The sequence below is a fragment of the Eptesicus fuscus genome, chromosome 4 (assembly GCF_027574615.1).
Source record: "Eptesicus fuscus isolate TK198812 chromosome 4, DD_ASM_mEF_20220401, whole genome shotgun sequence".
In the NCBI taxonomy this organism is placed as follows: Eukaryota; Metazoa; Chordata; class Mammalia; order Chiroptera; family Vespertilionidae; genus Eptesicus; species Eptesicus fuscus.
The window spans coordinates 6,957,912-6,977,435 of record NC_072476.1 but is presented as its reverse complement, the minus strand read 5'-3'; the positions used below and the strand labels follow the sequence as shown (position 1 = coordinate 6,977,435).

General features: G+C 56.9%; 3 protein-coding genes across 4 annotated transcripts; 1 reads left to right on the top strand and 2 right to left on the bottom strand.

Annotated features, from left to right (window-relative positions):
• The first annotated feature begins 765 nt into the window (after nt 1-765).
• On the top strand, nt 766-7,988 carry ZNF646 (zinc finger protein 646). Its single transcript, XM_028127467.2, has 2 exons — nt 766-6,143; nt 7,391-7,988. Exons 1-2 carry the CDS (start codon nt 836-838, stop codon nt 7,501-7,503), a joined length of 5,421 nt encoding a protein of 1,806 aa, XP_027983268.2. The 5' UTR covers nt 766-835; the 3' UTR covers nt 7,504-7,988.
• Nucleotides 7,989-8,257: 269 nt separating this feature from the next.
• Nucleotides 8,258-12,835, bottom strand: PRSS53 (serine protease 53). The gene is made up of 10 exons (XM_028127470.2): nt 12,778-12,835; nt 11,625-11,910; nt 11,050-11,315; nt 10,753-10,907; nt 10,381-10,600; nt 9,502-9,652; nt 9,178-9,422; nt 8,948-9,093; nt 8,549-8,765; nt 8,258-8,277 (listed from the first exon to the last, which is right to left on the bottom strand). Exons 1-10 carry the CDS (start codon nt 12,833-12,835, stop codon nt 8,258-8,260), a joined length of 1,764 nt encoding a protein of 587 aa, XP_027983271.2.
• A 1,320-nt stretch (nt 12,836-14,155) lies between these two features.
• VKORC1 (vitamin K epoxide reductase complex subunit 1) lies at nt 14,156-16,589 on the bottom strand. Of its 2 annotated transcripts, XM_008152793.3 has the most exons (3): nt 16,176-16,582; nt 15,045-15,154; nt 14,156-14,607 (listed from the first exon to the last, which is right to left on the bottom strand). In XM_008152793.3, the coding sequence occupies exons 1-3, from the start codon at nt 16,346-16,348 to the stop codon at nt 14,399-14,401; spliced, it is 492 nt and encodes a 163-aa protein (XP_008151015.2). In that variant the 5' UTR covers nt 16,349-16,582; the 3' UTR covers nt 14,156-14,398. The 2 variants fall into 2 exon arrangements, with proteins under 2 accessions (XP_008151015.2, XP_008151016.2); XM_008152794.3 differs by lacking the exon at nt 15,045-15,154 and having other exon boundaries at nt 14,419-14,607; nt 16,176-16,589.
• Between the last annotated feature and the right edge of the window lie 2,935 nt (nt 16,590-19,524).

Genomic DNA, 19,524 nt, shown 5'->3' with positions numbered 1-19,524 from the left:
AGAGGAGGGAGAAGAAAAACAGAAGGGCAGCAGGGAGGCTGTAGTGAGGAGGTGTCAGAAAGAAAGAAGGTAGAGAGGGTGAAGAACAACCAGAAATGGGATGGAATTTCCCTGATGGGAGATCGTTTGGGTTCAGGGGAAGTAAGTGAAAGAAGTGGCCAAGAAAGTCTTTTAGAAAGGAGACTCTGTGACCATGATGGGAATAGGGGATGTGGGGGGACAAGCCAGCCCCTTCTCGGAAGGCGGCCCTAACTACATCTCTCAGGCCCTCATCTGTCAACGGGACAAAGACTGCTTTTTCAGTGCCTCTGGGCTACTCTGCTTAGCTGAGGGGTAAGGATTGGACATCTCTTATTCAGAGCCCTAGAAAAGGTTCAGGTTTCCTTTTAAGATGTCACAGGAGATACGTTGTTTGTTTCAGAATTATAGAGAGGAGGTTAGGGGCAGTAAGACTTTTTGGATTTGGTCTGAAGAACAGGTTAATAGGTCTCCGATCAGAAGTCAGTTAATCCCTCTAGGCTTTCCTTACCTATACCTCTGGGGATGCGTTAGGCCCAGGGAAGCTCCCATATTTGGGGAGCTTGTGTACAGAGTTGCCTTAAGGGATGGTGCTTCCAGATTAGATCCAGTAGAAAGCAGGTCCCTCGGCATTGCTGCTTGGGGAACCTCTCTGTGACCTCTAGTAAACTTGCTGCTTATACAGCCAAGAGGTAAAGTTAATTCAGGCCTTCCTTCTGACCACTGCCCTCTCTTCCTAGGCTTTGGGCACCACCAGAAGATGCCTCTGCCACCTGCCTGCTCTTCCTGAACCTCCAGGTTTCTGCCACACTGCCCCATGGAGGATGTGCCCACCTCACTCAGCTGCTGTGACTGTCAGCACCACTTTTCTAGTGTCCTGGAACTGTCAAAACACCGTGAACTGCTCCATCCAGCCTCCAACCAGGGCAGTGAGGAGGCTGATAGCATCCCTCAGCCCTACCGCTGTCAGCAGTGTGGGCAGGGCTACCGTCACCCAGGAAGCTTGGTCAACCACCACTGTACCCATGAAACTGGCCCTTTCCCCTGTACCACCTGTGGCAAGGACTTCATCAATCCCATGGCCCTCAAGAGCCACATGAGGACTCATGCTCTTGAGGGAAGCCCCAAGGAAGCCACTCCACGCCTCCAGGGGGAGACAGTGTCTACTGACTCTTGGGGTCAGAGGTTTGGCCATGGGGAAAGCTGGGGGAATCAGAAAAAACATGCCGAAGAGACATCTGGCTGTGAATCTGGGCCTGACCCCAGGGCAGCTCTGGACACCTGGGAAGATCCACCCGTCAGACAAAGAGAAGACTGGGAAAGCCAGCCAAATCCTGAGGAGGGTGCAGAGGGCTGGGGATCCATCACCAACTCGGGCAGAGCCCCACTGCTCTCCACTCCAGCCAGCAGCCTCCTTAGCAACTTGGAACAGTATTTGGCTGAATCCGTGGTGAATTTCACAGGGGGTCAGGAGCCCACCCCGTCCTCTCCTGCTGAGGAGGAACGGCGGTACAAGTGTAGTCAATGCGGCAAGACTTATAAGCATGCAGGGAGCCTCACCAACCACCGCCAGAGCCATACCCTGGGCATCTACCCTTGTACCATTTGCTTTAAGGAGTTCTCTAACCTCATGGCTCTGAAGAACCACTCCCGACTCCATGCCCAGTATCGGCCTTACCAGTGTCCCCACTGCCCCCGTGCCTTTCGGCTCCCCCAAGAGCTGCTGGAACACCAGCAATCCCATGAGGGAGAAAGACAGAAGCAGCTGTGGGAAGAGAGAGGGATGCCCACCACCAATGGGCACACAGACGAGAGCAGCTGGGATCAGCTCCCTAGTACACCGATGCTGAATGGCTCTGGGGAACTCGGCGTCTCTGGGGAGCTGGAGGACAGTGGGCTGGAGGAGTACCGACCTTTCCGCTGTGGGGACTGTGGCCGTACTTACCGCCATGCTGGGAGCCTTATCAACCATCGCAAGAGCCACCAGACAGGTGTCTATCCTTGCTCCATCTGTTCCAAGCAGCTGTACAATGCAGCTGCTCTCAAAAACCATGTGCGGGCTCATCACAGACCCCGGCAAGGAGCTGCTGAGGATGGGCAGCCATCCAAGCTGCCGCCTCCTTTGCCTCTGACGGAGACCACCCACAAAGAAAGAGAGGTTCCCACCGCCACCCTGGACCACCGCCCCTATAAGTGCAATGAATGCGGTCGGGCTTACCGCCACCGGGGGAGCTTAGTGAACCACCGCCACAGCCATCAGACCGGAGAGTACCAGTGCTCACTCTGTCCCCGCAAGTACCCCAACCTCATGGCCCTGCGCAACCACGTGCGGGTCCATTGCAAGTCTGCTCGTCGCAGCACAGGCCCAGGGGCTGAAGGTCCCCCCAGCCACCTCAAGGTGGAGTCTGACTCAGTGGGAGCAAACGCAGCCCCATGTACAGATCAAGAGACTGGGTGCAAACGTGAAGAGGCGGCCACTGATGTCCCCCCAGCAGCAGATACGACAGCACCACAGATACGCAACATGTGTGGGACGCTCTTTGAAGATCCTGAGAGCCTTGAGCATCACAGCCGGACCCAGGGAGAAGGGGGGAATAGCAAGACAGAGGCCAGGGTGTCACCTCCTCGGGCATTTGCCTGCCGAGACTGTGGAAAGAGCTATCGCCACTCGGGCAGCCTTATCAACCACAGGCAGACCCACCAGACAGGGGACTTCAGCTGCGGGGCCTGCACCAAGCACTTCCACACCATGGCTGCCATGAAGAACCATTTACGACGCCACAGTCGGCGGCGGAGCAGGCGGCGCTGGAGGCGGACTGGCAGTGCTGGGGGTGGGGGAGAAGCCCAACTCCCTTCAGGTGGGAACTGGGCCCAGGAGTTGGTAGAAGACAATGTGGGCCTGGACTGTCCCCAGGGCCCTTCAGAGGAAAGTCCTAGTGGAGCCGAAAGCAACTTGGAAAGTGATGGGGGCTCTCTGCAGGCTCATGCCGAGAGAGACAAATGTGGGCCTGAAAGGGAGGAGGCCTGTTCCCAGGGTGATAAAGAGAGCAGAGGTCCTGAGGAAGGACTAGGAAGGAAGGAGGCCTGTTTTCTTGACAACTTGGAAATGCCAGGTGATGAGGAAAGCGACGGGACCCGCTTCTGTGATGGCCTCCCTGGGGTGGATGAAGACCAGAAACCAGCCCCTGGCCAGCCCAGCTCTTCCCACTCTGTGGAAGCTGTCCCTAGCTGGCAGGCTGAGGCCTCCCACACGTGTTCTGACTGTGGGCATTCGTTCCCCCATGCCACTGGCCTGCTGAGCCACAGGCCCTGCCACCCACCAGACATCTATCAGTGCTCCCTCTGCCCGAAGGAGTTTGACTCTCTGCCTGCCCTGCGCAGCCACTTCCAGAACCACAGGCCCGGGGAGGCAGCCCCAGCACAGCCTTTCCTCTGCTGCCTCTGTGGCATGATCTTCCCCGGCCGGGCTGGCTACAGGCTTCACCGGCGCCAGGCTCATGACTCCTCTGGCATGACCGAGGGCTCGGAGGAGGAGGGGGAGGGGGAAGATGAAGCCGCAGCAGTGGCAGCCTCCACCCATAGTGCCCCACTACAGCTCTCAGAAACAGAGCTGTTGAATCAGCTGCAGCGGGAGGTGGAGGCATTGGATGGAGCTGGTTATGGGCACATCTGTGGCTGCTGTGGTCAAACCTATGATGACCTAGGGAGCCTGGAGCGTCACCACCAAAGTCAGAGTTCTGGGAACACGACAGACAAGGCTCCCAACCACTTGGGAGAGTCGGGTGATGCCTCGGAAACTGCTGCAGATGGCGTCTTTGAGGGCACAGTGACTTCTCTCCCTGCAGAAGGTGGAGACACAAAGTCTGGAGAGGGCGGGGGTGCCCCGGTTGCAGACAGCCTCTGCGTGCAGGGTGGGGAAAGTTCTCTGGAGGACCAGCCCCGCCCCTTCCGCTGCAATCAGTGTGGCAAAACCTATCGCCATGGGGGCAGCCTAGTGAACCATCGCAAGATCCACCAGACAGGAGACTACATCTGCCCTGTCTGCTCCCGCTGCTACCCCAACCTGGCTGCCTACCGCAATCACCTGCGAAACCACCCGCGCTGCAAAGGCTCTGAACCCCAGGTGGGGCCCGTCCCAGAGGCCGGAGGCAGCAGTGAGCCCCAGAATGTGGCAGAGGAGGGGCTGGGGCAGGCAGAAGTGGCGAAGCTCCAAGAGGAACTTAAAATAGAGCCCCCAGAGGAGGTGGCAAGGGTGAAAGAAGAGACGTGGAAGGAGACCACTCTGAAGGGGGAGGAGATGGGGCTGAGGTTGGAGACTGCGGAGAAGGGCTGCCAGACCGAGGCCAGTTCTGAGCGGCCCTTCAGCTGCGAGGTGTGTGGCCGGTCATACAAGCACGCCGGCAGCCTCATCAATCACCGGCAGAGCCACCAGACTGGCCACTTTGGCTGCCAGGCCTGCTCCAAAGGCTTCTCAAACCTCATGTCCCTCAAGAACCACCGGCGCATCCATGCAGATCCCCGGCGTTTCCGCTGCGGGGACTGTGGGAAGGCGTTCCGCCTGCGGAAACAGCTGGCTAACCACCAGCGCATCCACCTCGAGCGGGGTGGGGGTGGGGGCACCCGAAAACTGGCTCGAGAAGATTGGCCCTTCCGGTGTGGGCAGTGTGGGCGGAACTACCGCCATGCCGGCAGCCTCCTGAACCACCGGTGCAGCCCTGAGACAGGCCAGTACAGCTGCCCCACCTGTCCCAAGACCTACTCCAACCTCATGGCCTTGAAGGACCACCAGAAGCTACACTCGGAGAGCCGGCGGCGGCGAGCAGGGCGGTCCCGGCGGGCAGCTGTCCGCTGCGCCCTCTGCGGCCAGGGCTTCCCTGGCCGGGGTTCTCTGGAGCGGCACTTGCGAGAGCATGAGGAGGAGGCCAAGAGTGGTCAGGGAGGTCCTGGTGGCACGGAGGGCAGCAAGGGGAACCTCGCTGATGACGAGGGACTAGAGGACAGACCTGGTGATCCTGAGTCAGTTCCCCAGCTGCAGTATGGAGCCATGAGGCCAGGGGAGCAGAGTCATAGCCCCATCAGGTCAGCAGGTTCAGAGGCCACAGAGCCAGTCTCCTGGGGCATGGGGCAAATAGATGGATGGCAAGGAGACCGGGGACCGGTGAATCATGATGGAGATTGGGTTCCTCGGGGTCATGTCCTGACCAAGCCAGAAGACGAGTCAGCAGACAGTGTCCCCATAAGTTCTTGCCACCTTGGCAACAGCCAGCCCAATGGACCTAGTCATGTGGATGGCTGGGACAATAGAGACAGCACCCCTCAGCTCCAACCAGAGAGCCACCCCTTTTCCTGCTGCCGTTGTGGTAAGACCTGCCAGTCGGAAGGCCCCTTGAACCACCACACCCATGAGGCAGACTGCCACTATTGCCTGCTCTGCTCCAAGGAGTTCTTGAATCCTGTGGCCACCGAGAGTCACAGCCACAACCACATACCTTCCCAGACCTTTGCCTGCCCCGACTGTGGCCAGACCTTTCAGTTCCAACATGAACTAGCCAGCCACCTGCAAACTCATGCCAAGGGCCTTAGTCAGGTCCCACCCCTGATAGAGGAGGCCAGAGGCCCCAAAGCTGGGACTGTGGAGGGTGAGGTAGATCTCGCTGGTCAAGGGAAAGCCCAGAAGGCCCCAACAGATCCCCCCAGGGCCCCCGGAGAGAGTACGGAGAGAGCTAAAGCGGGGCAGGGAGTCAAGTCCACAGTGGCTGGAGATGAGGATCGGCCCTTCCGCTGTGCCCAGTGTGGGCGTTCATACCGCCATGCTGGTAGCTTGTTGAACCACCAGAAGGCCCACACCACTGGACTCTATCCTTGCTCCCTCTGTCCCAAACTTCTACCCAACCTGCTTTCCCTTAAGAACCATGGCAGGACCCACACGGACCCCAAACGCCATCGCTGCAGCATCTGTGGCAAGGCCTTCCGGACAGCTGCCCGGCTGGAGGGCCATGGGCGGGTCCATGCACCCCAGGAGGGGCCCTTCACCTGCCCCCATTGTCCCCGCCATTTCCGCCGCCGCATCAGCTTTCTGCAGCATCAGCAGCAGCACCAGGAGGAACGGACAGTGGCCAACTCTGGTACGGGGATGTAACGGGCAGAGGACTGAAGGATCCCAGGGGTGGGCATACAGTGGAGGGCAAAATCTGGCCCCAAGGTAGTGGGGAAGCAAGGAGTGAGAGGAAAGGGTCCTATGGGTTCCAAGAGGTGACCGGAAGCTTGGGTATGGAATGAGAAAACTAGTTTGAAGATGCTGCCCTTTGAGTGGCCTAGATCTGAACCCCTGGGTCAGGTAAATAGATAGCATGATGGGGTGGGATAAGGAGTGGGCGGGGGCAGAGGCCGCTGCCTGGGCTCCTCTGCTGTGTCTGAGCCAAAGAGGAGGCTTTGTTTTGGGCGGGAAGGCAGCTGGGTACCATCTGGCTACTACATCTGGAAACCCTCCTGACCCAGCCAGTAATGGTTCCCAGAGGAAAAGATTACCTAGGTTCAGCTCTTCCCTAGAGTAGGCAGGGAGTCAGGGAATGAGGAATGGGCTGAGGGAGGCACCCCCAGACTGGACTTTGTGGCTTCTGTGCTGACTTGGCCAATGAATGGCCCCAGCTCCCTGTCCCTATTTTCCTGCATCTGGTCTCTGCTCCCCCTCTACTTTTCTTGGAAACTAGACCTTTGGTCCTTTCCTGTCAGTACTGCCTCACGTCTCTTCTCTTTATTCAACCCTTTTCTCTATCTGCTGTGTATGTCCTTTTCAGGATCCAACCAAACCACCCTTTCTACCTGCACACCCCCTACTGCCAGCACACCTTTAACTGGAGGGCTGAGTCACAGGTGATGGTTTCTTTGAAGCCAGGCCCAGCTGTAGCAACAACAGTCATTAGCCCCTATCACCCTTCTCTATCGGGGAATCTCCACGGAGTCACCTCCACCCAGCCAAGCTGGAAGATGAGACTGTGGGACAGCCTATTCCCTCAGCAAGCGCTGGGCTCGCTCGCTTCACCTCCTCTAGAGATCTCCCAGAACCCATTCCATTTAGTGGCCACCAAGGATGGGTGTCCTGGGATGGCGGGCCCTTGACCAGAAATTGTCAGGGAAGGAGGGGACGGTGGCCGAGGTTCCCCTAAGAGAGCTGATGAGATGGCGTTCAAGATAAAAGATTTCTTGTAACCTTAAGGGAGTGAGTGAGGAGCCAGTTAGCCAAGTCTGGGAAACGCATTGGCAGTCTCAGGGCTATAGGGCTCTCCTACAGGTTCCTCGGGCATGGGCAGGGCTGGGGAGGGGAGTACCAGCTGTGTGGAGTGTGCCCCCTCAGTAACTTCTCTCTCCCCAGGAGCCTCAGAGGCACCGGCAGCGGGCCTGTCATTGCCCCCTCCACCCACCCCCACGACCCCACTTCTGGACCCTTCACCCCAGTGGCCTGCAGATCTCAGCTTCTCCCTCTGAACTTCAATTCTCCAAAGATCAATACAGGGCAAGAGTGCAGGTTGCAGGGCAAGGTTTGACCTCCATGTTCTACTCAGGAGTAGTTTGGGCATCCCCATCTCTTCTCCTCTCCCCTCGCAAAGAAGACCCAGATCTGGCTTCTTTCGTGAGCAGGGGGTGAGGTGTTCCTCATGTCCCTGTCCTTGAAGGGCCGCCTTCCCCAGCCTTTGTCACCATGCAGTTCATTATGATCGTCCTACAAGACACCTGGTGCCCGGGTCTGCCGGGATGCCGGGCCACCCTCACCAACCAGATTCCAACTCCAGGGAGGCAGATTCAGAGAGAGCCAGGGATAGGAATGTTGCCTGTGGAGGGGGGAGGGGGGGCTTTTGCTACAATTTGTAACTTATTTTCTAAAGTCTATTTTGTAACAATTTATTTAAGTTTAAAAAAAGGAAAATTGCACCACCATCCCCCCTTCCCCCCAAAAAAGAAAATTTTCCAAGTATGTGGCTGGTGTGATTCTATGTGAGGGGATGAAGAATAGGGAAAACTGGGACGCCTGCGTCGGAGAGCAGAGCTGAGAGTGGGGAGCATCTGCAGGTGACATCTCCCTGTCCTGCAGGGGGGGAGACGGGGCAGCTGCCAATCCAGGCAGGCTCCTTCCCAGAGCCCACTGGGCTTTTGGGCCTGCCCAGCGCCTGGAATTGTGTGTGGGCGGGGGATGGAGAGGGGCAGAGGCAGTGATGTGTTTGCAGCATCCCAGAGCCACCTGTCAACAGTCAGCTGGTTGGCCTGTCGGAGAGGAAGAGGTGGGTGGTGGCCTCCTCACAACTCTCCTGGAGGAGGAGGAGGGAGGTGCTGCACAGCCCCCAGGATGGATGAGGAAACAGGTTCAAGAGGTTGAGAGGCCTGTTCCAAGTCCCACAATGACAGACAGAATCTGAATCCAGATGGGTCTGTCCTGCTCCACCCACTCAGGGCATCTAGAGGTGACTCAGATCAGATTTTCTAGACAGAGAGGGGTCGAGAGGGGAGAGGCAGCAGAAGCCCCAGGGCCACATACTCATATTGGCCAGGCAGCTTCCAGGCTCGGGCTCGGGCTCGGGCTCCTCGGAGAAGTAGACCTGCCAGTCCAAACTGCTGACCCAGTTCTCATAGGTGGGGAGCGCTGTGAAGGCTGCAGGTCGTGCGGGGCCTTGGCAGGCATCTCCAAAGCTGTGTAGCCCAGCCAGGAACCATGTGCCCCTCACCTCATGCACCAGTGGTGCCCCAGACAGGCCCTGCCAGGGGTCAGGTGACACTGGGTGACTTCCTCTTACCCCTAAGCAGTTGTGAGGGGCAGACGGGGCTAGAGTGCCAGATGGCAGAAAGGCTGAACTTGAGGTGAGAGCAGGCCTTGTACATGAGCTGCAGGCTGAGGATGCCAGGGGACTGGGGTAAGGTTTGGGGGACTGGAGCTTACCTCACAGCGGGGCGGCTCACCCACCACACTGGTGCACACCATCCCTGGCAGAATGGGGATGCCATCGCTCCCAAGGGCAGTGTGCAGCCGGCCGCAGGCCCTAGGCCCCAGGAGGGTGACAGGCACTGTCTGAGGGGCGCTGGTGCCTGTGGTGGGGGGAGGGAAAGACCCGACTGCCCCAGTGGCCTCTAGGCTGGATGGGTAGCTGCTGGTGGGCCTGGCCTATATACCTGCTCCTTGGTGGGCCAGCCCCAAGACCCAGCCACGTTCCCCATCCGGCAGGCGGTGGTCAGCATAGGGCAGGCAGAGGGGCCGCAGGCCGGGGCCTAATGTCACAGGCTGGGCCAGCAACAGGAGGGCCACGTCGTAGCCCCCCTCTTGGTGGGTGTAAGCCCCGTGCAGGATGAGTTGCTTTAGGCTGTGCTCCTCTGGTCCGGCCGCCAGCCTCACGCTCCATTCCTCTGGGCTCTGCCGCCTGAGCAGAGACAGCACTGACGATTGTGCGGCGGGGGCGGGGGGGGGGGGGGTACAAAGGTGGGGGAGACGGGGCTCACCCAATGAAGCAGTGGGCAGCGGTCAGCACCACTTCCTCCGACACCAGGGCTCCGCCACAGGCCAGCTTCCCCTGGTGCTGCAGCCTGGCATCCCAGGGCCATGGGGAGGGGGCTTCTGCCTGGGGACCTTCTCCCCTCAAGGATCCGCAGGCTGAAACGGATGGATTCCCACCTGCCTTCTTGCTAAGTGCTTCCCGCATGCTATCAAATCCTCACAACAACCTTTGAAGTTGAATTTTGTTACCCCTGTAACCAAAGTTCCCGAAAGGTGAAGTGACTTCCTAGCTCAATAACTACAGGTAAGTAGCAGATTGGATGTTCAAAAGCCAGGGCCTAAGCTTTTAACTGACGATTTGGCCTCAAGGGAGTGGCCTGCTAATCATCCCTCCGCCCCACCTGTCTGCACCCCTCCGGGCCTGGACTGGCTCCAGAATTCCTGGCTCACTAGGGCTTCTCTTACCATTAAGACATAGCTTCCTTCCCAGGAATTATTTTGCATGCAGTTTGCGTGTTAATCACTTATGCTAGAATTCTGAGTGGGAGCCCCGCCCTGTCCAATCTCACTGGGTCTTTGCTTGGAAACTTGCAGCAAGGCCCCAAAACCTTCAGCTAGATCACAGGTCCCTCTTCTTACCGAAACTCCAAACCCATAAAGTTCTGAAACATCTCAGCCCTAAATGGGGCTGTTCCCATCCTAGGGACTCAGGGGTGGGCCTTAAAAGCCCCCTAATTAGCATATGGCAGTTAGCGGATGCCCTGCATCAATTCTCTATTGCGAGCTGAAATTTGTTTCACTGTGGCTTCCACCTGCTGCCCAGAAGTCCTCATGCAGGCCTGGCTGTCCCCACATATCACACTCTAAACACCCTCTGCTCATACCTACACAGCTGTCCTCATCGCTGATCTGCAAGGCCTCTGGGCTCTGGGCCAGAAAGGCTGCGCCCCCAGCGCGAGCCTGCAGCCAGGAGCTGTGGGCAGCCGTGTCAGTCAGCAGCACAGGAGTGTCTTCCTGGGCACAGCTTGATGTGAAGCTGATGATCCCAGCCTGAACCCAGTGTCCATCGGGCTCATGGCACAGCACGGGACCCCCAGAATCTCCCTGAAGCAGGCAATGGGGCCAAGGACAGACACCTGAGCCCAGCCCTGGGCAGACATCCTCTGCAGCCCTTCCACCCATCCCTGCGGATCGAGCACCCAGCCCAAAGCCAGGACCCCTCCCCTCTGCTTCCTCCCCTCGCATCCCCTTCAGACCTGGCAGGGCCCCTGCACCCCGGGCTGGGCACCCCCACACAGCATCCCAGGCCGGGCTGGGCTGGCCAGCAGCCGCTGGTGCAGCCTGTTGTAGAGACAGTTACACGTGGGGCGGCTGATTAGACGCAGGCGCAGGTTCCGTAGGGTCCTGGGAGCTGGAAAAAGACGGGGTTGGGGTTGGGGTTGGAGTCTGGGCTCTGGGGAGCAAGGAAGACTAGAAGCAGACAGTTGCAGCTGAGGCTGTGTGACCTTGGGCAAGTGGACTGCCTCTGGGCTTCAGCCTGGGGTAGCACTCACCGTCACTGATGTCCTGGTCCCAGCCAGTGGCCCAGCAAGAGGTCCCAAAGGGGAAGCGATGGGCAGGTCTGGGCAAGCAGAGGGGTGTGTGGGCTGTGGGGTGGGCGAGCCGGAGCAGGGCCAGGTCTGAGCCCTGGCTGTAGTGGTTGTAGGCCCTGGGAAGCTGCAGAGACGTCACCCCGACCTCCTCAGCCCCAGGGCTCAGCCCCTCACGCTGCAGAGAGCCCAGAACAACTGACCAGGAGCTCAGTTCTGTCACTGCCGCTCTGGAAAGAGAGGGACAAGGCCCAGGCATGGAGTGCAGAGGGGGACAGTGCCCCATGGAAGACAACAAGGTAGGTGAACGGACAAATATCATCTGTGGCTTTAAGCAAGGTCTTTCCTTCTCCCAACCTGATTCTCTTTTTTAAGGCTTCTACCATGAAGGCTGTTAAGAGCAACTTGATAAGTACCTGGCATATAGCATAGTCTCAGTAAACGGTTTTTCTAAGGGCAGGGGTCAGTACTATGGACTTTGGGGACACATCACCCACCCCCAAAGTCAGAAGCCCTGTCGGACCCCAGCCACAACTCACTTTTCAAAGCAGTGGGCAGCAGTGAGGACCCAGGAGTCCGCCACCAGGGAGCCACTACAGACGTGGACCCCCTGCCTCCTCACACTGGCCTGCCACGGCCACTCGCCAGGCCCTGTGTTGCCCTCCTGAGGTTCAGGGGGGCCAGGGCCACGCTGCCCACAGGCTGTAGAGAGAGGTGGGTCAGGATAGCAGGCCCCAATCCTGTCCTCACCCAAGGTCCATCCAGACCCAAGTAAGGCCCAAGCCCCATGTCCCCAGGGCTTACCACGCTGAGCTGCTTGAAGACCTGGGGAGAGAGAGACACAGGTGAGACTTGGGGAGCCTTACCTGCCTGGCCCAGCTTTGGTGGAGGGCACAGGTTGGGGGATAGGCCCTGGCCCCTTGCCTATGACTCTGTGGCTACCTCACCAGCCCCTCCCAGAATGAAAATATTTATATGTAGTCCAGGAACAGCTTTTATTGGAACCTACTCAGAGCATATGCTCAGTAATTAACTCTCCTCCCTCAGCTGTGCTCAGCACTCCAGGCCTGAGGAGCAGGGCCTGGGGTTCAGCTTGGGACCAGGCCAGCCCTCCTCCACGCTTCAGAACCCCAACTCCTGCCCCCGCCACTGAGTCAGGAGGCAGCCTGTGTGTGTGGAGAACATTAGCTTAATTGTGCCCCCAGCCATGGAGGCCTAGGAGGAAGGATTAGAGGCCTGCGTCATGTCCACCCATTTTGACGACTCAGACTCCCCCACCTTTCCAGAAACTGCCAGACTCAACCAAAGAGTCTCCTGCCCTGCCTCTTCCCCATAATTGGCACACACAGACACACCCACCGAACATCTGAGCCAGGAGGGATGGGGCAGAAGGAAAGGCTGGGCGGCTGAGGCTGAAGGGCTTCAGAACTTGCCTAAGGTCTTGCTGAAGTAGAGGGGCAGACAGGGGTACAGGGAACACACAGGCGCTGACAGCCCTGCAGACAGACTCCTCACACCCAGACAGCCACACGGACGTCCCCACACACAGCCAGACACGGTCTGTCACCACAGGCGGACTGTCACCCACAGGCAGTCTTCACACACACCAAGCTGCAGGGGCTGCGGGGCAGAGGGTGGCCCCTGAACGCCCCCCACCCCACTCCCCCACCCACTCCAACACAGGTGGCTCACCCTCTATGAGGACCACGGCTCCCAGGATCAGCAGCCCTGGTCCCCAGCTCTGCTTCATGCTGCTCCGGGCTACTCTGCCGCCTGTGCAGTGGTTCTGAGAAGCCACCTGGGTCTCGCTAGCTCCACCTCTGCTCCGCCCCCAGTTGGCTGCGAGTCAGGTGTCATTGCTTTTCCTGGGCTGGAAGGAAGCCAGTAGCTCCTGGTTCTGGGGCTGTGTGACCCTGGGCTGTTCACCACCCCTCTCTGGGCCATGGCCATGAACTCACAGACTGAGTTCAAATGCCAGTTACCCCACTTACTACTTGAGGGACCTTGGACCTTTAGCCGATCTGTGCCTTGTCTGAAAAACGCAGAAAATTTTAATTTAAAAACACTTAGACCAGAGCCTGGCGCAGATTCAACCTCTCCCAGCATGGAAGCTCTCTCCTGGAACTAAAGGACACAATGGCAGGCCCTCCCCGTTCTCACTTTTCATTTCCAAGTGGATTTCACATACCTTCTCCCATCTTGCTTCGGATACAGTGAGTTCAGGGCTGGCAGGCAAGGGGCCAGGGCTCTGCTACTTGCTAGCCGAGAACTGGCCAATCTCAACACCTCTCTGGGCCCGCCACCTCCCCAGCAGGCAGGGGTCCAGTCGTGCCCACCTTTCTCGCAGGTGTCGGAAGACTCAATCAGGAGGGAAGAACATTCAGGGTGCCTTCTTTTCCTGCTCCTGACGTCTAACTCCGGCCAGCCCAGACTGTTCAGGAACCCTGACCCCAACACAGACGCTGCAGCCGGATGGCCCTGGTGGATTAAAACCCTGAGGGCTTCCCAGCCCCCTTCCAGACACTAGCTGTGTGATCTTAGGCAAATTACTTAGCTTCTCTGTACCTCAAGTTTCCTCATCAAGACAGGGATAATAATAGTACCTACCTCATACAAATTGCTATAAGGATTAAATGAGTTAACACATGTCATGTTCTTAAACAGTGCTTGGCATGCAGGTAAGCGCTCAGTACATATTAGGAAAAAGAAATCACAAACGCCTGTCCCTGGCCCTTCAGCGCTGCCAAGACTGTCTGGGGTGGTAGCTAAGGCAGCCGGAGGGCTCAGGTCACACTGTGAGGACTTCCCAGCACACATGCACAGAACCAGGGCCGCTGTTCCCGTACTGCATGCTAGGCCCTCGCAGGAGGGCGGCCTGGCTCCCGTGGGCAGCAGTGGGCTGCCAGCCTGTTTCCTGGGGCGGGGGGCACCCCAGTCTTGCCGACTCCACACGCTGGAGAAGGAACTAACCACCATTCCCAAGCAGACCCCCCACTCTCCCTCCAACTCATATCCTCCCGGTCCCGGAGGAGGCAAGAACGAGGGCCCCTGGCAGATAGGTGGCTCAGACTTAACCAATTTAAGAAATTTTATTGCTCAGAACCTTCCTTCCTTGGGCAAAGGCGGGAGCTTTGGAAATCAATCCTTGGGGCAGAGCCAGAGGCACTGGGTGGAGGAAGAGTCTGGCCATTCGGTCCATTGTCCTGTGCTGGGAGGATGGTGGAGGTGGGCTGCAGGCTCCTCTAGGACCCAGACGTGCTCCCCTTTGGCAAGGCTGACACACCAAAGCAGAGCCTCCGAGGTCAGTGAGGGCTCAGTGCCCTTTGACCTTGCCCTGGGGTCTCTGGACCTCCCGGAAGCTGAGCACCAGCAGGCCCACATTGATGGCATAGGTGGTGATGCAAACAATGCAGAAGTCATAGAGCACAAAGAGCAGGATCCAGGCCAGGTAGACAGAACCAGCGAGGGACAACAGGGAACTCAGCAACAGCAGGACAGATACCCAGCGGCCCCGGAGGCAACCTGCAAGGAAGAAAAGGGTCAAACATGGGCTTCAGGGACAAGCCACTTCTGGAAATTTCCATGACTTTGGTGCCACCCAGACAGCAGGGGCTGCTGGGGAAATCTCTAAAATAAGAGGGTCTGACAGGCCCCGTCAAGGCCTTGGTTTTCCTATCCGTTCAGTGATCCCTGGGACACAAATAGTGAATTTTCCTACTGAAATTTCATCTACAGAGGAAAGACACACAGCCCTTAGATTCCCCCCAGAAAAGAACTCCCCAGTCTTTCCAACAAAACTGGTGCCCTAGGAAGTGGTTAAGGGTCCTCCTGGCTCTGACACTTCCAAGACCAAGTGAAAGGCTCCTCTTAGTTCCACTCCCCTGTCAGCTCTACGCGCCCCGGAGATTGCAAGGAATGGGGCTGAAGGAAGGGCTGTGGTGAAGGGGAGGGCCAGTTACCTAGCAACAGCTGTAGTGTGTAGAAGATGCACCCGAATATGCTGTTGGATTGATTGAAGACACTGTCTGCACCCAGCACTGGTTCCACCAGCCCGAAGCCCCGGCCCCACCTGGTGGAGTGGAAGGCCCAGGTAAGGAGTGTGTCAACCCCGTGCCTGGGCCCTGTCCTGGAGGGGTGATTTCCAAGAAGCCACCTGACCCGGCTGGTGTGGCTCAGTGATTGAGCTTAGACCTATGATTCCTGGTCAGGGCACTTCCCAGATTGTGAGCTCACCCCCAGCACGCAGCCGATCCATGATTCTCTCTCATCATTGATGTTTCTGTATCTGTCTCCATCCTTTCCTCTCCGAAACCAATTTAAATAAACATGTATACTTTTTTTAAAAAAATAGAAGCCACGTGGGCTGTCCACCTTCCCTATGTCCCCATTTCCCGACCCAGCTTGAGGCCAAGGGTCGATGACCTCCTGATGAAGCTTCCCTTTGCCACGTCAGGAGTCCATGTGTTTGCTCCTATCTTTCCCCAATCCCAGGCCAGGCCTGGCCAAGGTTCCCCCTTCGGCCCCTCTTTTCATCCTAGACCTTCAGTAATTCTTAAGATGGCATGGTGGGATATACAGTTGACCTTGCTTTACAGAGTTACCAGAGACTGGGAATCTGGGGTAGGACCTCTCTGGCCTGGACCCCTAATTCTCCAGCTCCCTGGCCGCCCATTGCCTCCTCTGTATTCGGTCATCCCACTAACCCCAGGTCCTCAAGCAGAGCCAGACCTGGCCACCTTATCCCCAGGCACGGCCATCCTCATGACCAGCACGGGTCCCTACACATTACCTCCCCCTCCTGCCGGGTCACCGTTATTCCTTGGAATCCAGATCCACTACTCCCAGGAATAACCATAGTCCCCAGCAATATCTCCCCCCCCCCCCCCATCCCGCCCCTCATTCCTATCTCGGACACACCCGACTCGCTGGGCAGTGTCCCCTGGAGCAGCCGGTCCCCATGCATCTGCTTCCTGGCACGACAATCCCAGACTCCAGAACCATCTGACAACCTGGCCGCCATGCACATCTGATTCCCATGCACCGCTCCCACGAACAGCCCGGTGCCCCGAGCCTTCCACTCCCACGCGCACCTGGAGGAGAAGACGCGCGAACAGCTGATGGCGGTGCCCACGTCGCAGAGTGCGCGGTAATCCTGGTCCCGGGCGCGCGCCGCCTTCACGTGCAGCGCGTAGAGCGAGAGCACTAAGCCCGAGAGGCAGAGCGCCAGCCGCACCCGCCCGGGGCTGCGCCAGGTAGTGCCCATGTCTCGGTGTCCCGCTCGGGGCGCCAGCGGAAAGAGAACCAGCCACGGAGCAGGGGCGGGGCAAGGTGTGGCCACACCCTCCCCGCCCGCCTGCGCGAGGGCTGGCTGGTCTCGCACTCCCGGATCCAATTGGGTTTTCCTAGGACTGGATAGGCTTGCTGGCGAGGTAGGAAAACAGCAAGGAATGCTGGGACTGGAAAACCAGCTTAAAGATCCCTACGGACTAGAGGGCCTGCCAGGCATTCTAGGAGTTGTAGTCCAAGCGGCCGCAATGCCTCAAGGGAAATGGAGTCTCCGGAGTTTTAAAAAGTACACACGTACATCAATTATAGCTAACGGTACATAGCGGTTACTCTATGACAAGCCCTGTTCTAAGCATTGGAACATCCAGGACCTAGAGACCAGCGGATCAGGAAATCCAGCGAGTAGTGCGATCCGATCAAGAACAAGCATTTTCCCCTAAAATTATTTCAGATACTTTTAAGACAATAATATCCTTAGTTTGCTCAGCAATCCCTCCCTGCCTCACCAGCGCCTCCTGCCGGCCGGTCTCTCTTTTTCTCTCCTTAAATTCCCAGTTATCACCTCACCACAGCCTTGATGGTAACCTAACCTCTGTTCTCCGGTACAGTGGCGCCCGCCTGGCTAACCCTGAGCTCAGGTCAATCCCACAGGCCCTCCTTTCGAGGCTGTCGGAGGGCTAGGGGGACTCCCCTCACAGATACCGCATTTATACCCATCGCCGCTGTACCTCTCCTTCCTTCTCATCTGCAGTGAACTGTGCTTCTCTTTCCTCTTTTAGAAGCAGCAGCAAATTTTCTTCTACAATCAAGTATCTGGGAGGATTTTACACTCTCAGCCTCTACTTATTCACTCCTTCCTTGCTGCCCAGGACACCATAAACTAGCTCCTGTCCCCAGAACTACCCCAACTAATGCTGGTGTCATCAGGACACTAAATCCAATGGATATTTTTTCAATTCTTATCAGGCTTGACCTCCCAACAGCATTATTCACGGCAGTGCACTCCTTCCCGGGAACGCTCTCTTCCTTTGGCTTCTGTGACATGTCACTCTCCTGCTGGCCCTCCTCCTTTTCCTGGCTGCTGCTCCTCAGGCCCACGCCTCTTCTTCCAGACCACACGGTTGGCAGAGGAACAGCCACCACAAACATCCGTGTCCTGATCCCTGGGACCTGTGAATATGTAGGTTACATAGTAAATGGGAATTAAGGTCACTAAAATGCTGATTTTAAAACAAAGAGATTATCCTGTGGGTCCAATGTAATCATAAGGGTTCTTTAAAGTGAAAAAGGGAGGCAGAACAAGAGAGTCAGAGGGAGGTGTGACTACAGAAGAAAGGCACGGTGAGATGCAATGTTGCTGGCTTTGAAGATGGAGGAATGGGGTCATGGGCTAAGCCTTAGTGGTCGGCAAACTCATTAGTCAACAGAGCCAATTATCAACAGTACAACTATTGAAATTTCTTTCGAGAGCCAAATTTTTAAAAATATATTTCATTGATTTTTTACAGAGAGGAAGGGAGAGGGATAGAGAGCTAGAAACATCAATGAGAGAGAATCATTGACCAGCTGCCTCCTGCACACCCCCTACCAGGGATGTGCCCGCAGCCAATGTACATGCCCTTGACCAGAATCGAACCTGGGACCTTTCAGTCCGCAGACCAACGCTCTATCCATTGAGCCAAACCGGTTTCGGTGAGAGAGCCAAATTTTTTAAACTTAAACTTCTTCTAACGCCACTTGTTCAAAATAGACTCGCCCAGGCCGTGGTATTTTGTGGAAGAGCCACACTCAAGGGGCCAAAGAGCCGCATGTGACTCTCGAGCCGCAGTTTGCCAACCACAGGGCTAAGGAATACGGGTGGCTTCTAGAAGCAGGAAAGGGCAAAGAAATGGATTCTCCCCTCAATTCTCCAGAAAGGAACTGTTGACATCTTGGTCTTAGCCCAGTGAGACCCCTGTCAGACTTCTGAACTTAAAGCTGTAAAATAATAAGTTCATGTTATTTTAAGCCACTAGGTTTGTGGTAACTTGTTACAGCAGCAATAGGAAACCAGTACAGAGGACTAGGACTCAGGCCTGACCTCTTTGCACAGTCTGCTGGAGTCCCTGTCATCTACGGCTGGTTTCCTCCAGGATGAGTGCTCTAGGCAGGGGCAAGATGGAAACCACGACGTCTTTTACCACTTAGCCTCAGAAGTCACACTGTCATCTCTACCTTATCCCATCGGGACAGGTCAGCCCTACTCAGTGTGAGAAGAGACTACAGAGTATGAATACCAGGAGGTGGGAACCACAGAGGACTTATTGCTGTTCAAGTTACTACAGCCCTAACCGGTTTGGCTCAGTGGATAGAGTGTTGGCCTGCGGACTCAAGGGTCCCAGGTTCGATTCTGGTCAAGGGCATGTACCTTGGTTGTGGGCACATCCCAGTAGGAGGTGTGCAGGAGACAGCTGATCGATGTTTCTAACTCTTTATCCTTCTCCCTTCCTCTCTGTAAAAAATCAATAAGCCGAAACTGGTTTGGCTCAGTGGATAGAGCGTCGGCCTGCGGACTGAAGGGTCCCAGGTTCGATTCCGGTCAAGGGCATGTACCTTGGTTGCGGGCACATCCCCAGTAGGGGTTGTGCAGGAGGCAGCTGATCGATGTTTCTCTCTCATCGATGTTTCTAACTCTCTATCCCTCTCTCTTCCTCTCTGTAAAAAATCAATAAAATATATATTTAAAAAATCAATAAATATATATATATACTAGAGGCCCAGTGCATGATTGAATCATGCACGTGTAGGGACCCCTACACGCTTTTGCTTTTCGTGGTGGAGCTGGGTGCCTGTCCGCTGGTGCATCAGGCCTTTCAGAAGCCTCCGGCTTGGTGGAGGCTTCTGAAAGGCCTGGTGCCGGAGCAGACAGGCACCCAGCTCCCCCACTTTTGATGGTTTGCGGCCGCTGAGGGGGGCTACCCTGCTGTTGAGAGGCGCAGGGGGCGGGAGCTGGGTGCCTGTCTGCTCAGGCACCAGGCAGCGGATCCGTGCCTCTCAATGGCCGGATAGGCCACCCCGAGTCCCGCCCCCTAGACTCCCGCTGCCCAATTGCGGGCGTAGCGGAGTGATGGTAATTTACATGTTACTCTATTATTAGATAGGATATTTTTTAAA